Here is a 17,464-nt window from a genome sequence, read left to right as displayed (position 1 = left end):
CTGCCTTTTTTTTTCAAGACATGACTGCCAACACTCTTAACCACCTCAGCATGCAAAATTCTAGGCAGCTGAGAGGTATGTCTCTAATTAATATATATATATTTTTTTACATTTGTTAACCAAGAAAGTCCAACTTGGAAGAAAGCCAATTTTCAGCAGAAGCCTGGAGAGAAATGCTCCAGATCCATGTATTTGTAACGTGGGAGGAAACCGAAGCACCCAAAGGAAACCCACACAAATGCAGGGAGGGCATGCAGACTCCACACAGAAAGCACCCCAGCCGAGAATCGAACCGGAGAACCTCTTGCTGTAAGGTGACAATGTTACCACTGCACTACTGCACCACCCAAATATACTATTACTACTTATTACTTATTACTTACTACTATTAATATTATTACTATAATAATATAAGTTGTCATTTATTCTGATACCACATAAAAACTAAATAGTTAATGTTTTAAATATACAGTAGTTTCAGAATAGCTTGGGCTTTCCCTGAAACAGCTCCATGCTTCACAAGGGAGGCTGTTGTAACTATTTGAGAACACTGTACTAGACAAACAAACATGGGCTAAATATATTGGTATTTAAACTTCTGTATTCAGAGATGCTACTGAACTATCAGAGTTTTTAAAATTATTATTTATTATATACACTTTGTTGACCAGGTTAGTCCTACTAGGCCAATGGCCTCTTTTCAGGGGACACCCAAGGTGGTATTCATACTAACTAGGGGAAATTTGGCCAAGGCACTGGAGAACTTCCTATACTCTTTTTGATAAGTTATATGGGATCTATTACGTCCACCCAAGCTACCACCAACTCAGGCAGGTGGGGCCTTGTTGTAACATCTCATCTGTTAACAGATGACAGGAATATAAAGATCTAAATTTGTTAGACACTCAGACTGAGGCAGAAAGTTTTAGAGTAACTCTGATTATATTGGAAGGATGAGGGAAGGTAAGACATCCACAAGTGAACAGAAACTGCAAATATATTCACACAGAATCACAAAAATTCAGTAAAGTATTAAACAGCAGGAAAGAAACCAATATTAGTTACAGATGTAGGCAGAGCCAGATTCAGCACTAGGTGACTTAGGCCCTCACCTAGGGCTCGCTGGCTGGGAGGAGTCCTTCCAAAATATTTACTTTTTAATTAAAAAAAAATGTACATGTCTTCTTTAAGGGCATTCATCTTTAAAAATGCCATTACATCCCTGCGTGCATGCATTGACGCATGCACACTTGCTGTTTGTTGCTTGTTTTGTCTTTTCTTTTCCGCATCCACATGCAGAATTTAAATACACAACCACAATGTTCCTGCTACCCATGGAGCAAACCAAATGTATCATCAGTAAGCTGCTTCTTGCAGAAGAATGAAAGGTAGATGTGCGCGACCATGTGTGTGTGTGTGTGTGTGTGTGTGTGTGTGTGTGTGTGTGTGTGTGTGATTCTTTTTTTTTTAAAGACTTTTTATTTGATTTAAAAAAATTAAACAATCAAACAATACCTCAAATAAACATAATAACACAAACAACTCATTTACAAAAGTCCATAACAAGAGAATCTTTTATATACTGAACCATTAATATTTCTCCAGTAAATCATATAAATTTTGCCAGGAAATGCATTGATGAGTGATATTTATAGTTCTCATTTTTATAGTTGATAATTCTTTTTCACAAATAGACTTAGCTAATGAAACAGAATCCATAAAAGAAAGTGTGTGATTCTTTTTGGTATTCTTTTGATCTGTTTAATTCCTTAGCAACCTGTGCAGTAATCACTTGATCCTTTTTAGTGTTGAGCGATGCAGTTGTGAGCAGGGATTGCTGGGCTGCTCTGATTCATGGACATTGTTTGATGCATTTTAATATACTCCCTAACATTGTGATAATTTGCCATACAGATCACTAAAATCATATTTTATTTCAGTTTTTGGTCTTTAACACTTCACACATCTATAACCATGCTTACATCACAGACGTATGAAAAGGCCACGAGCAAATAAAATAGCTATGATATTACAATCAGCTACCATTGCTGAGATTTAATTTTGTGTGTAAAGCTTTACAGTAAACTAGATCCTGGAGAGGAACTTGTGGAAATGAAATGCAATCATGATTGTTCCGGACCACCAACTTTATAAGGCAAACAAGGAATTATTAGTTTATAATCCTTACAATATGGAAGAATTTAGAGTGGGTAATACAAACGTATTCAAGGATTTGAATACTCTGAATATATCTCCAAGTGTTAATAGTCAGAGATTAAAATGAAAGTGGGAGAATAATGTACACTTTCTAAAAAATGAGAAGATAAGGTCTTAAAGAAAAATAGTTTTCAGGAACATTTGCAGCAGAGTGAAACAACCCACTTAAGACATTTTGAAAGGTACTGGACCTGATCAGAGCATTAATATCATAGCAGCTTAGGGAAACAGGATCCTGCATGGAAGCAAGTCATTTTATGCCATCGAAACTATGTATATCTGATGAAGACAGAAATGCAGAGTTTGGGGTATCATCACCTCACTCAAACACGTGTAACAGACTAGATGACTTGCATATGATAGCATCATTTCTAGTCGAATCTGTTCCGTTATTACATGCCATATTTCTTCATTTTATTTAATGTCCATGTCTTGCTTCCCAAATGTGAATAACGTGTAATCAGAATTTCAGCATTCAACATTTACTAAACTAATATGTTTTAGAGAAAACCATTGCTTTTACTTTGATCCATAATTATTGATTCTGAAAAATGTAGAATTACATGCTATTTTCATCATATTTTGCTAAGTTTATGGTTATTAAGTGCTGTGAATGGAAAAAAGGAAACAGTAGTATGAAGCCTTCAAATGTCTGTTCCTTTTCATATACTTTCTTAGTCATAAAATCAACTGAAGAGGATGTAATTCTGTATGCAATTATTTATTTGGTTTCATGAGTAGATATCACTTTTAGTGTCTTATAGTTTTTGGCTTGTATGGTTTATGAACTGCCAACCCATTAACATTAAAGTTATATAACACTATATATTCTATGCTAGGTGTATCTTACATTAATCACTAAACAAAATGAAAGTGTTCTGTTCTGCCTCGTAATTGCAAAATGTTTAACAGGCACTAATGAAATGAAAGACAGCCTATGCAAGCAAAAGAAACACATTTGCAATGTTTCTAAAGCCCCTATATAAGAAATTAATATTTCTGAATCTCCAGATGTTATCTAGGAATTCACAGAGCAGGCACATAGAATATTAGTGTCTGATCCACTGGTGTAACTGGTTTAGCTAACTTGATTAACTTAATTAGTCTTATAATCAAAAATTGCTGCTGAGAGTCAGAGTTCCATAGAGATATTGTGGGCTTTATGCTCCCTAAAATAAAAAAGATATGCAGCTCTCACTCAGACCATATAAAATCATACCATATATAATCATACCATATCTGTGTGATGATAATATTTTACCTAAAGAAAAGGTGTTCTGTTTTTGGTAATACTTCAAGTCCTTTTCGCCAGGTAGGTTTGATATTTAATGTAAACCTAGGAAATTTGATTGTATTAAGGAAACAAACTCAAATGTTTGTCATTATTTAATGACTTCAATACTCTGTAGTTTGACAGAAAAACATAAATTGTATGAGGAGTAGACATTCCACAGAAATCTCGACAGTTGAGAGGTATGAAACCAACCATCTTAGTACATTTTTAAGGAATTGTCAGCTTTATTGCATCAAGGAATTGTCGGCCTCAAGGGAAGAGAATTTTACTGCTGCTCATGCTGTCAGTTTTCAATGTGCAGCTGTTTTGTTTAGCAAATGACAAGGGACCAAGAAAAAATTAGATCAATAAAGAAGGGAGATATTTAAAGAGATATTTAATATGTATGGGACTCGACAATATTGGGAGGGCCCAGAGGGAATACAGAACGGGGGAGTCAAATATGTGTCATTCTTGGCGATATAAAAGCTGAGCAAGGCTAGACAGGGAATATATATCTAAGGAATACTCCTACATGGTGGACAGATTTATGTCTTGATAAGTCTGTGTGTGAAATTACCCAAGGAATACAATTAAGTAAGACACTGGGGGACTTAAAATTATACTATGACTAATAAGGAGGAAGTGGTGTGGCCCAAAACCTTAATATATACAATGTTGGAAGAGAAAGAAGGTGATGAGGGGAGAAGTTGGGATAGAGTTAAAGAGATTATAAAGAAAGAAATAAGTGGAAGAGTACAATAGAAGATGATTGTCAAAGCAAGGAAGAGGAGGAATCTCCTGAAGGAGTTAGCCCTGATACAGAAAAGAGGAGGGAAGAGGAATGAGAGGAGTAAAAGAGGGACAGAGAATGAGAGATATTAAATAAAAGTTATAAGAATGAGAGGTTGAAAAAATATATATGGGAACAGAAAATAGCAGCACGGAATTTTTTTTCAGGTACCTTTCCCAAGACTTCGAAGGAATTGACATTGAGACAAAGGGAGGTAGAAAGAGAGATTTCCAAGAGTAATAAAGCACGACAAGAAGAGACAGTAGAAAGTTTACATGGGGTATTAGAAAGTGTTAAAGAATATTATCAAGAATTATATAGAAACAAATGGATGAATGGGACAACTAGGAAGCAAGTGTGGCAGAGATGGCATGTTTCAGGGTTAATAGATCCATAAGAGCAGGATCTGCTAATGGGTAGGATCACAGAAGAAGAGTTGGAAGGGATGATAGAAAATATGCCAAAGGGGAAAATTCCAGGACATGGTGAGATTCCTATAGAACTGTGGTTATTAAATAAGCAAAAGGTTAAGACCAGGTGGTTACTCTTGTTTAATATTATTGTTAAGGGGAGAGGGTCACTGGACTCTTGGAAAGAAGGTATAATATCATTAATATATAAAGAGAGGAAAGATCATTTGAGCCCAGCATCATATAGTTCCATATAGGTCCTCAGTCATGATTACAAATGTGTTGCACACATAATTGCAGATAGGTTAGTAAAGATTTTGAAGAGAATAATTAAGGATGACCAAACAAGCTTTGTAATGGGTCACTGAACTGCAGCTAATATAATTAAAATGTTGTTAATACTGTAAGATGCTCAGAAATGTGAAGGAAGCTGATGATGATATCCTTTGATGCAGAAAAGGTTATTCATTGGGTGGATTGGGGCTTTTTTGTTCAAGGTAATGTAGACATGGGGATTCCCACAGGGATGGATCAGTTTGTTGGAAGCTCTATAATCAAGATGGAAAACAAGGGTAAAAATAAAGGTGAGATTGTCAAGTGACATTAAAATACACAGGGGCACAAGACAATGGTGCCCACTTTCTCTGATTCTGTTTGCAATATATCTGGAGCCATTAGCTGAAGCAATGAGAGTTTCAGACATAAAAGGATACAACTGGGGACCTAGGAATAGGAAAACTACATTATATGCAGATGATATACTGCTGACCCTTAGTTATTATGAGACTGCTGAGGATAAGCTGTGGCAGCTTTTAGGGAAATTTGGACAACTCTCAGGTTATAGACCTAACAGAGATAAAACAAAGGTCAATGGTGGATTGAGGTAGGCCAGACGAGGGGAGCATGACTTTTGGGTGGATCATATGAAATACTTAGGGATATGGTTAACAGATAGTGTAGAGTATTACTTTTATACACATTTAATAGGGTTTATAATAAGGTGAGACTGCAGTTACAACAATGTAAGGTTCTACACTTAGGTATTGATCAAAGGGTGTAAGTATTACAGATATGTGTGATCCCACAGTTTGAATATGCAATACAAGGGTTCTGGTCCCAGCCAGATGTTTAAGGAATTTGTTTGGACTGGAGAGAAGTTGAAAGTGACATGGGACAGGATGATAATGTTGAAGGAAATGAGTAGTCTAGGAGTACCTGATGTGAAGGCAAGTTTTGAGCCATCAGTTACAGCTATTGTGTTAAAATTAGTGGAAGATGATTATGATGTGGGAAGGAAAAGAATGCTCAAGGAAAAGGAAAGGCAGTGGGATAGTCTAGGGGATGCAATTACAGTATTGTTAGAGTCACCTTAGTTAGGCTTAGAAGGGTTTTAAAACAAATCTTTAACAGACAGATAGAAAGAATATGATATGAACAGGTTGAGGGATTGGATATTATTGATATGGGGTGTAGATAGAGATGTAAGGACTAGAGATAGTGTATGAAGACGGACAACTAAATAAAAAGTCATGAGATATTGACCTCAGGTGGAAGAGGTTCAAAGAGTTAAAAGGTGGGAAGAGATTCAACAACAATACAATATGAGGGACAGTTAAATGAGATTATGAAAGAGTGGTTAGTAGATGAAACAGAATGGCACAGGAAGTTAAAGAAGCAAGGGGAGTGCCAAGTGTAGTCCAGGGAATAGAGACCAGACAATCTGAAGAGAAAGGATTTAGAAAGTTTTTAAAGTAGGAAAGGACTGGATAAGGAAAGAAAAGCAGAGCAAGCAGCAAAGAATTCAGTGGGAAATTTTATTAGGAGTACATGGTGAAGAAGAGGAATGGCAAGAAATTGTTTTGTTACCAAGATATGTTTGCAAAGCCAGAAAGTTCAAAATTTTCACATGGAAATGTTTGCATAAAATTTATGAAACCATAGGAAGTTAGGTGTTTTTTTTTAAATGAGCTTGGAGAAATCCCAAAAAAGTTAGTAAGACAGGAAGCTGAATTGTTGCTTAAATTCTGGTTCCTGGGTTTTGACAATACAAGTAGGAAAAATTATATAGGTTTAGTAGGGAAGCTAATGACATTGGACAAGAAAGCTATTATGAGGAAATTGAAGATAGTAGAGGAGCCAATGGTGGGAAAGGTGATGGGATTGGTGGAGGAGTTGGAAAAGACAGAAAGGCCTGAGGATGGAGATAGAGGAAAGAAGAACCTTAAACAGGTCTGGGAACTTGTGGAGAGACAAAAACAGGGGGTGGGTAAAGTGATTCTTGTTAGAGGGACTGTTGGGGAAGGAAGAGCTGATAATTGCAAGGCTGGATGCACAGACAAGAGGAAAAAGGATTATGATAGTTGACTGGTTTCAGGAATTATTAGGGGTTGTAAATAGTTATAGTTAAAAAAAGAATAAAAGCAAAAGCGGTTCGAGCGCACCAGAAAACGTCTCACAGTTGATGTATTGAAATAAAATTCCACCAAGCACTTTCGCCCTGCCACAATGCAGGGCTTTATCAAGTGGTTCACTTGATAAATCCCTGCACTGTGGCAGGGCGAAAGCACTTGTGTGGAATTTTATTTTAATAAATCAACTGTGAGATGTTTTCTGGTGTGCCTGAACCGCTTTTTCTTTTGTTGGTTGCCATTTATGGTTATTTTCTGCTGCTTTTGTGCTTTTAAATAGTTATAGTTAAGCTGAGTAGAGTAAGTAGGATAAGATATTGTAGGATATGCAGTTTAGTAAGAGGAGAACAATTAATAGAAAATAATTTGAGGAGAGATGGGAAATTGAAGCATTATTTCTTATACTGATAAATGTTTGGCATGGTATGATGAGACATGACATAGGTTTATGTTTGTAATTTTTGATAATGTTTGAAAATATATTTTGAATAAAGTTGAATAATTATAAAAAATGACTGTATAAAACTGAATTGTGCTTAAACTATTTATAAACCCATGAAACATAATAACATTCTTGCAGAGGTCCTACAGAGCCTATAACTGTGTTTCATGAAAATGATCTTAGCATTGATGGTATAATGTATGATTTCTAAATATGTAATATATGTTCATTATCAAGTTAATTCTCTACTTATTGACAACATATATTTATAATACTATTCGTATCACGAATAAAAGCAATGCACAATAAAAAAAGTTTATTTAGAAATATTAGTTTGCATATTCTTCAGCTGCAGAGTTCTGCACAAAGAATATAGAGGCATTATGAAAAATAAGTACATGCTTTGGTACAAACTGTATTAAATGGATCTCAGATTATATCAAATATAAATAAAATTTGTCTTTGTAAAACTACCATTTTCATGCATCATTGAGCAAACTAAAACCCACCCACAGAAACCTATAGAAAACCTAAATCTGATATCGTTAATGGATTTACAGTAAACATTCTGCAGTTGGAAGCCGCGGTGGTACAGCGGTAGCATTGTTGCCTCACAGCAAGAGGTTCTCCTGCTCGATTCACGGCTGGAGTGCCTTGTGTGTGGAGTCTGCATGTCCTCCCCGCGGTTGAGTGGCCTCCGAAAGACATACGTGAATGGGCGTGCCTTCGCTGAAGGTTGGGCGTCGTGCTGGCAACTCGACACCATAAAAAATCTACTGCCAATCATTAGTGGACCGGAGTTCTGCTGTGATGACCCCTAACCAGGAAAAGACAAACAAATAGTACACATTCTGCAAAAAGTATGTTGTCTCATATATGATTTAGTATCATCAGGTCTTAAATTTTGCAATTAGAGATAGCTGGGAGTTTTAAAACCTATTTGTTTCAGCACAGAATGGGATTGTAAGAATATAACATTGGTGTATGGCTATAGTTCTTACCTGATGTTTGCTCAATTTGTTGTATATTACCTCCAAAGCAACAAGTGGCATAACTCCAGCTCCCACCAGGAGGTCACTCACTGCCAAGTTCACTAGGAAAATCGATGTTATGCAACGAAACTGCTTAGTTGCAGCTACTGTAATGATGACAAGAAGGTTTCCTGTGAAAGGAAGAGAAAAGCGAGATGTGTACTACTGAACAAAACTACAGAAAGTATTTAAAAGCTGCATACTTTTTTAATTTAACAAAAGACCATGCCGACCATTTCATGTTCTCCAAACCTGGCACTCACTCAGCACTTTGGTTTGTGATAACTTAATATTATATATACTGTTGTGTGTGACTCTCGTCTTAGTCAGGGCTCTTACACCTTCAACAAAGCATGATTCTCATTAAGAAATGCCCTTAGCCTTATCCATCAACAATTAAATGTTTGATAACTTGTATGTCTCCTTTTTATCCATCAGACTTCTTCTTGAATAAAACTGTTTGAATTCCTTGTTTCCACTCATCCAGAGGGTATAGTTTTACACACACACACACACACACACACACACACACACACACACACACACACACACACACACACACACACACACACTTTTTGGGGAGACTTCTCACTTCTTCGAGTTTGTGCTACCATGGAATTGATATAGAAGTTCAGGGGGTGGGGTGGGCTTGGTCCCTCATATCTGGGAGTGCAGGGTCTTGCCCACCTGCAAAAATAACAAGAAAAAAAATTTGCCCTTTTGGGTTTCAAGAATATTTTTTCTTTCCTTTGGAACATTAACTTTCAGTAGGTTGGCGTTTCATAGTAGAACCAGTTTTTCTGCCACTGTATATTATATCAAATTAAAAACAATTATATAATGTGTTACAAAGCATGTCTTAAAGTAAATTAAGACACATCATCTTAGTTTGTGCAGGTATGGGAGTGTAATAGGCAACGTGGAGTTGAATGCCATCCTGGTGCAGATGTCAGCTAAGTCTGGTATTCAAAGAAAACTGTGGTGGACCTCTACTGCCACCTGCACAACACAGACTGACAAGTGGATTTTGTCTTGTTTAGGTACACCCAAACTGTACACTAAGTGACCATCTGATGCATATGTCAAAACCAGAAAGCTCTGGATGGACACACTGTTCCAGTATTCCTTGTCATAATAACTGTCAGGTTGGGTAGATACTCATTATTTACAAAATAAGGTACTGGCCCAAGAACCATAGCCTCCCACCCCAACCTAACCCCTGGTTTTATTCCATGGCCATGAAGTGTATTAAATGTACACCCCTAATACAAATGCCATTCTATTTTTTAATAAAGAGTTGAATACATTAATAATTTGTAATTCTTTGTGGTTGGGCAATGTTTTATATAACCAAAGAGGGTTAAGTGTAGTAAATTGTTGCCTGTGGTTATTTGCTGAAGACAGAAAACTTAAGTGACAGATAGCTTAAATATAAATAATTCAACTACTTATCCCCTAATGTAACAGTAGTATTAAACAAATCTACATACTTGAAGCAAACTGTTTTTCCCCACGTTACATTTTGAATTCACTTATATTAAGTTGGGGAAATCTATTAGAAATAAGTTTTTTTAATTAATACAACCACTAGGTGAAGGAAAAGTAGTTCAATTATTTTCAGTTTTACTTTTATTTCAGCTGCTTTATATCTAACCTAATTGAAAGCTAAATGGGGAGGCAATTACTCGCAACATGCATTGCTCCGAGGCAATGAGTGCTTATGTGCATCACAGTGTGTCTTAATGTAAACAATTGCCAGGAAGTCTACATTACTGTAAAGATAATCACAAGACAGCTAACGACAACAGCCTTCATCAGCTGCCATCATGGTTGTGTATGATGCAGCAAACTGTTGTCTGGCTACCCTTCTAAGTACTCAGTAACACTTTGCTTTTAGAACTACGGGAAAAGAATAAGACAGAAACAATGATGGGTATCACGGTGGCGTAGGAAATGGGCAGTGCAGAGGTGGAGATGAAGTAAAAAATGTTTGCAAATATCTATTTGTCTTGATAGACAGCATATGAGCTGTTTTATAGAAACCATTTAAGGGCATTGTAAACAAAATGAGGCCAAAGATTAAGCTATGAAGTATACAAAAAATTAAAACTGATGCATGTAGATGAGGTGAGGTCAAAAGTGTAGCCAGATCAAGCTGTTTTATTATTCTACTGGCAACCAAACAATAATGCAAATAAAACAATGCATAAAGCATAAGAAAAACGTGAAATATAACACATAAGTCAGTGAGGTAACTCAAAAAAAAGTGGCAAATTAAAGAAATTCATCTTAAGGTGCCCCTTAATGTCCCTGAGTATTGTAGCTTTTCAGACCACCTAGATAATGTGTTCCAAACATGCATGTCTTCATAGGCAAAGAAATGAAATCAACCAGGTTTAAGTGATGCACTCAGATTCACAAGCAGCCAGTGGATACAGGGACCTAAAATAAATAACTGAGGACTGGAAATGTATAAATGACACATAACCAAACAGGTAGCCTCTGAAGGATAAGGTGATATTATGATAATGTGAAGTGTCTTTTAGTAAGTGTATTACAGTTCAGCACAGGATGTCAGTGACTAAATTCATAGTGTGGAAGCTATAGATATAGGGAGTTACATTAAACCAGATACTATGAAATCACGGCATACATGACCATAGTCAGGTTCGCAGGTAGGAAAGGGGTCTTGACCGGGGAAATATTCCTTAGATGCAAGGAATCAGACTTTATAGCAGCTGATACTTGGTCCTTCAGTGTCAGTTTGTTATCACTGCTAGCCCTGACATAAAAACCACCATAGGAATACTGAGATGGAGCTGATGGATGTAGTCAGAATCATCTGCAAGGGAATCCAGAACCAGCAAAGTACTGTGATGGAAAGAAGACATAAAGCTGTATGTCATTAACATAGCAGTGATACTGCAGTCTTCGCCTAAAAAGATCACCCATTTGCAGCAGATGCACTTTGAAGAAAGAGGGGCCAAGCACTGAGCCCTCCCTTACACCACAGTCTAAAAAAGAGAAATGAGGAGAAAACATTGCTAAATTCAAGCCTCCATAAATAACCCCATGTAGCATTTATAGATTCCCACAGAACAAATTGAAAGTCAGCGGGGCATAAATCATTGTAGCAAGATGTGTATGTGGTATTTCATGTTTAATCTGAGAGATGTTTTAGATACTAATAAGAAGATTTAACAAGTAAGTGTTAGTGACGTAATCAAGCATCACTCCTAGATGTCACAAGAAAGCCATTAACTTCAATTTACTCGTATCATAAAATATGAAAGAAGACGAAACTAGTGAGGCAGAAGAATGAGACACAATGCTGTTTACTAGTACTATCTTTGTCTTGGGATGATTGAGCTTAGGATGAATCCAGTTTTGCCAAGACTGTAGAGCCTCAATATAGACCCCAAGAGTGAAAAAATCAAGTTCCTGCTTCTGGGAGCAGAACAGAGTTAGCTAAATACCATCTGTGTATCAACAATAATAAATACTAATAAATAAATAATAAATAATAATAAGTACTTCAGTCTTGTTAAGCCACCTAATAGTAGCATGCTCTGCATGAATAATACAGGTTCACAGGTAGTTACAAAGAATGCGGTTTAGGACACCACTGAGAGCCTAGGCCAATTTGCTGGATCAGTATCTGCTAAAGTGACTTGCTCAAGGTCGCAAAGTAAGCAAAAGAATTCTGTGGGAATAAAACCCTGGATGACAGGAAGCAGTCCATTAACATCTCATAGCCTTAGTAGTCTGCACTAACTGCAGACTGGCGCACAGAGGGGCAAAGAGCAGTTCTTGTGGCACCTCAAACTCATACAGCAGGTACCAAATTAATTAACTCCTGAGATTAGAGATGAGGTAAGCACTCAAGCACTTTAGAGTTAAATCAATGATAGATGTTCATTTCGATGACCAAGATGACATGATCCACAATGTCAGACACAGTTCAGAACTCATGCAAAACCAAGACTGAATAATAGATGTTATCTCTTGTCATCAGGAGATCATTAAACACTCATAAGAGGTCAGTTTCTATTCTGTCTGTAGGTCTAGAACAAGACTTATGTGAATTAAGGAGGGTCTGACAAGCAAAAGTATAACACACCTCTGTGTGTAAACTACTTTCTCATTAACCTTACTAGTAAAAGGAATGTCTGAGACTGCGAGTGATTTAGCCCTGATGACTAATAACTAAACATAACTTTGCTTTCATACCAGAGGGTAAAAATTTACCAAGTGTTAGCAGCTGGATTTCACTTTTGAAGAGAGTTTGACCTAGGTACTCCATCTATTTTGCTTCACTAGCACCTTACATAACCATTGAGTTCATAACATTTTATTAATAGCTGGTATTCTAGGTTTTAACTAATTGAGTTATTTTTAATTTATTATTTGCTTTCTTCAGAAAGTCGTATAAGAAATGTAGACTAGTTCTCCCATGACCTACATGCTTCTTACACCTCAGGCTTTGTTCATATTTTTACTAAAAATAAGTGTCTTTCTTTCCTAGCAAGTTTGGTTACATGCATGGCTACAGATCTATTTTTATGATTATTTGCGTCAGTTACTTTATTACAATATTACTTAGGTTTATCTAAGTGATAGTGTCTTGCAAACTTGTTGTACATTCAATGAAGTTATTTTAATATTCCACTTCCAGCATATTTTTGTTGTTACATCGTTGGCTGGATTCCAAAATAACGTGCACTAACAATGACTAAGGCTTACTCTCAGGTAATGCTATAAATAGGGCCGAACACAAACTCTAAAGGCAATTCCCATAACTATATGAAGTTCTGAAACAACTGAAGGACTCATTGCCCCAGATTTTTTCGTGAATACATTGGCATAGTATGCCTATCATATTAACCACATTATATATACCAAGATCTCTAGTAGCCACTTTTTCAGACCTGCTGTGTTAATATTGCCCCACCTGCTAGGCTTCCTTAGTAAGAAGGCATATAGTATGGCAATCCAGTGGTACTTCTGCATTTTGTGGATGGCATTTTATGAGTGAATACCCAGAGGCAGGAAGTACTCTCTCAGGTTAGTGGTAGTTATATGTTTTCCTTCCTTTTCCACTCATTTCAACGTACATTCTGGGTAACCATGACTAAACGTTAAAAACTCTGCAATTCTCCACACATTACTCCAATAACTGTAGGCAATAATAAGAAGTCCATTTTAATCATTACAAGTCACTGTGAGAAGAATCTAAAGGATATTCGCTCCCAAGACTGCCTCCTTTTACAGTATGCAGCTGTCCCCTTAAAATAACCCTAATGTCTCACCCGTGAATGCTTGGCTTCCCCATTTGAGGGATATTATGGCTCAACAGAAGTGTGACCATACTTTTGGCTCCATGTTCATACCTTTCCTAGACATCGTGCAACTCCATATTCCTACCTTCCCTAGACATTGTGCGGCCTGCAGCTTCTATACAGGGAAGCTATAGATCAGGATGCATCCTGCTGCATACATGTTAAACAGAGAAGACTGCCTTTTCTGTACTGTAGTACAAAAATGCATGCCTGAGTAATGGGTGCACATGGACTGAACATGTACATTGGGATGGGTGTGCATAACTTGCAATCATAGCATTTGTTCAATTGGAGTTTTAGCTGTTTGCATCACATTCATTTACACAATTCTTCCATAATGTAGTTCATTGGTGCATCATAACTTGGAAACACATCATGGAATGATGGGAATTGACTGTGATAGAGATAAAAAATAGTTGAAAAAAATAAAGAGCTCAGCGGAAGACTGCAAAAATCTTTTAATACTTTTAATAATACATAATTAATCAATTAATTGACAAATAAGACCCAATGGTATAAGAATGACAATAAATGTGCCCTCAATAACAAGGCATTAAAGGTGAAAAGAAACCATTTTTTAACATCCCATAGCACATCCACTAAAGTAGGAAAATGTGTTGGAATGAACTTGGTACCTTTAAGTAGAACATTTTTAGCTTCATTACTAATAACTAAATCAGTTAAATTTACTATATTTAAACTATCATTTACATTACATGAAAAGCAAACTTCATTATTAACAAGATACACACAATTTGAATGCAAGGTCCGTTCTTTGGGGTGTTGGCTAGACCAGATTGTGATGAATATGCTGGTAATGTTTTCTCTCAAAACTTTTGCAATTGGAGACTAGATTTATTGTAAATTTTGGAACTTTATATCCCAGGGGAATGAACTTGGAAGTAAATTTTTAATTTTAATTTTGGTGTTTTATAATATATATTTAAGGGGTGGATATGGTACACAATTTGATGCACAGTTTTGGTGTTTTATGTATGGTTTCTTTTCACCTTTAATGTGTTGTTATTGAGGGCACATTTATTGTCATTGTTATACCATTGGGTCTTATTTGTCAATTAATTGATTAAGTATGTGTTAAATGACTCACCTATTTTTGTATAAAAGGACTGCTGCTGATATGGTTTGTTATTCCTTGAAGGCATTGAGCCAAGGTACCACAAGCAGTATTAAAAGATTTTTGCAGTCTTCTGCTGTTATTTTTTTTCAAGTATTTTTGGTTCTTAGTTTTTGTTTGTGTTTTACATTATGTGATAGAATCACCATACTTGAAATCCTGATGCTTCATGATTATTTGGTGTATGCTTTTATAGTGCATTCAGGGCTGTCAGACCACATTAATGAAGAGGTTCTACACAGATAACCAAAATGTCTTAGAATCTAGGGGCAGTTATAACTTATATCAATTTTAATCTGGCTATTGAATATCATAGTCATTGTTTATGACAGGGGTCTCTCATGATCTTTCCACCTTTTCTGGCCTCCATAGATCCATGAACATTTCACCTACCTTTGGAAAAGATGGAGATTCAGAGAGGTGACATTAGCTGTAAACCAGACACTAGCTGCCCACTGGAGTTCGCTCTGGGAAGATCATCCTATTTTCCATTACCATTAGTCATTACCATTCTGATGTGAAACTTCTGGGTTACACATTGATTTTGTCTCCTGTGTTATCCAGTAAGCTCATACCCATCTACAGGTCAATAGGCTGGACCTGTGTCAATATGGGTCCATAAAGGTCATTATATACCAATGTGAGGTCTACATACAGCAAAACCAAATATTATTTCTGACTTGCTGGAAAGCTGTCATTGTGTTCTTCCTACTAATATGTCAGGTTGATATTTTTGGCCATTATCTTGCAGCTGAAATTCCTTCTATTTTTTTTTCTGTGATTCATTGTTTTAGATAGGGTATGACTAGCTGATCTTTGTTCTAGAACAATGTAGAATGGACAGGTACCCTACAATAACATCAATTCCTTTTAATACATCACTGGTAGAGGAACAAACTATATATTCATTCTCATAATGTTCTTGTCAGCCTAGTACTTTTTCACCGAAACTGGTTGGTGTTGGGTAATTTCATTATCTGAGTTGATGACAATTCAGTGGCTGTAATAGAAGAATTTATGTATTATGAAGTGATTCAGATTTCTTCTTGTTATCACCACTGTGGCCCATTTTAAAGGTCATTCTTTGGACTTGTTTTTCCTGATGAGTATGGTCTGCTTTGACTTGGTGATTGAATCAGCTTCATGATCTGATCACTTTCTGGTCCAGTTCACCCTGGTACTCCCCATATTAAGTTCTTCTGATCTTGCACTGATGCAGTAGAAAAACTTAAAAGGGGTTATCACTAATGGCATGATTTCTGTACCTGATCATCTCCTGTCAGGACAGAGTATGAATGACCCTGAAGAAATGGTGGTATAATACAGACCTAGCCATTGTTCTTAACCAGTTTGCTTCATTTCTTGTACACCCACCCTCTGTTACGACAAGCAAGCCTTGATGTGACCAGTTGTATACTGATGAATGGGTGAGTATTGCAATGTCATTGGAGATGGACTGGTCATTTGGAGGGCAAGACTGAATGAGATGAGCATTGTCACTATTATTACTCATTGATCTCCATAGAAAGACAGTATTCTGTAAGGGAGGTTTCTGCTACATATAACTCACCTGATGCTCTCTTCTCATTGGTTAGCATACATGTCAGCTATCCCTGATTTCAGAGAATGTGCCTGATTTTGGTTATATTTTTTTGGTTTGTTTCTTGTGAAATTTGTGATTTTATGGAAAGAGATTTCATATCTTCCAAAAATTCATACTTAGATAAACTCTGATATTCTGACATATTTCTATGCATATAAGAGCAATATTTAAAATATGTTCCTGATTTTGGACCTTTGTTCTCCAGTATTTTTGGCTGCGTCCCTAATTGTTGAGGTAAGAGGTTTAGAGTGATGATAGAATCTACTTCCTAATCTCCCTTATCAAGCAGTAATCTCTTCACCTTCTGAGTATTAGAATGGCGCTAGATTGCTCCTAGAAAGAGGTTGAACTCATTAGGCTACAAACTCTTCAATAAGCACTTGATGAGCTAAGCTTTGTTCCTTCATGGTCACCACTGGACTTTTTTAATTATTGAGGCTTTACTGTGTTTATTATTTTGAGTTCGTGAATGTGATCTCAAATGTGCACCAAGTGACCTGTGCAGTGAACCCTGGACCTACCTGGCTTGCTTGAATATCATTGTCCCACTTTGTTTTCAGATAGTTGTGTTTTCACTAAGGAATGGGACATTGAAATCTGTTTTAAAGAAGGGCTTGGTTGTCCTGGTCCCCAGTAAGTGTGCATTTGGATACTAGGTCTCAAGCAAATTTGTCAGTCATTCTCTAAGCTACCATTTATAATAAGGCGATTGAGAAATGGTCTTCAGGGAGATATCATTCAAAAAACATGATTAGAGTCTAATTAATCTGTAGACAATAGTCATGTTAATCTCTCCTTTGTTCAGGAGTAAGT

At 36.5% G+C, this 17,464-nt stretch overlaps 1 protein-coding gene across 1 annotated transcript in view; it reads right to left on the bottom strand.

Moving 5' to 3' along the window:
* Positions 1–17,464, bottom strand: part of LOC122804516 (5-hydroxytryptamine receptor 1B-like) — a 153,982-nt gene that overhangs the window by 78,917 nt on the left and 57,601 nt on the right. Inside the window, exon 2 of the mRNA XM_044074434.1 lies at positions 8,545–8,705. Within this exon, the coding sequence (XP_043930369.1) occupies positions 8,545–8,705 (161 nt within the window). The remainder of the gene's footprint in view (positions 1–8,544; positions 8,706–17,464) is intronic.

The sequence above is a fragment of the Protopterus annectens genome, chromosome 6.part0 (assembly GCF_019279795.1).
Source record: "Protopterus annectens isolate FY-2018-M chromosome 6.part0, PAN1.0, whole genome shotgun sequence".
Lineage (NCBI taxonomy): Eukaryota > Metazoa > Chordata > Ceratodontiformes > Protopteridae > Protopterus > Protopterus annectens.
Note: the sequence above shows the minus strand (reverse complement) of the source record. Positions and strands in the feature narration are given on the sequence as shown.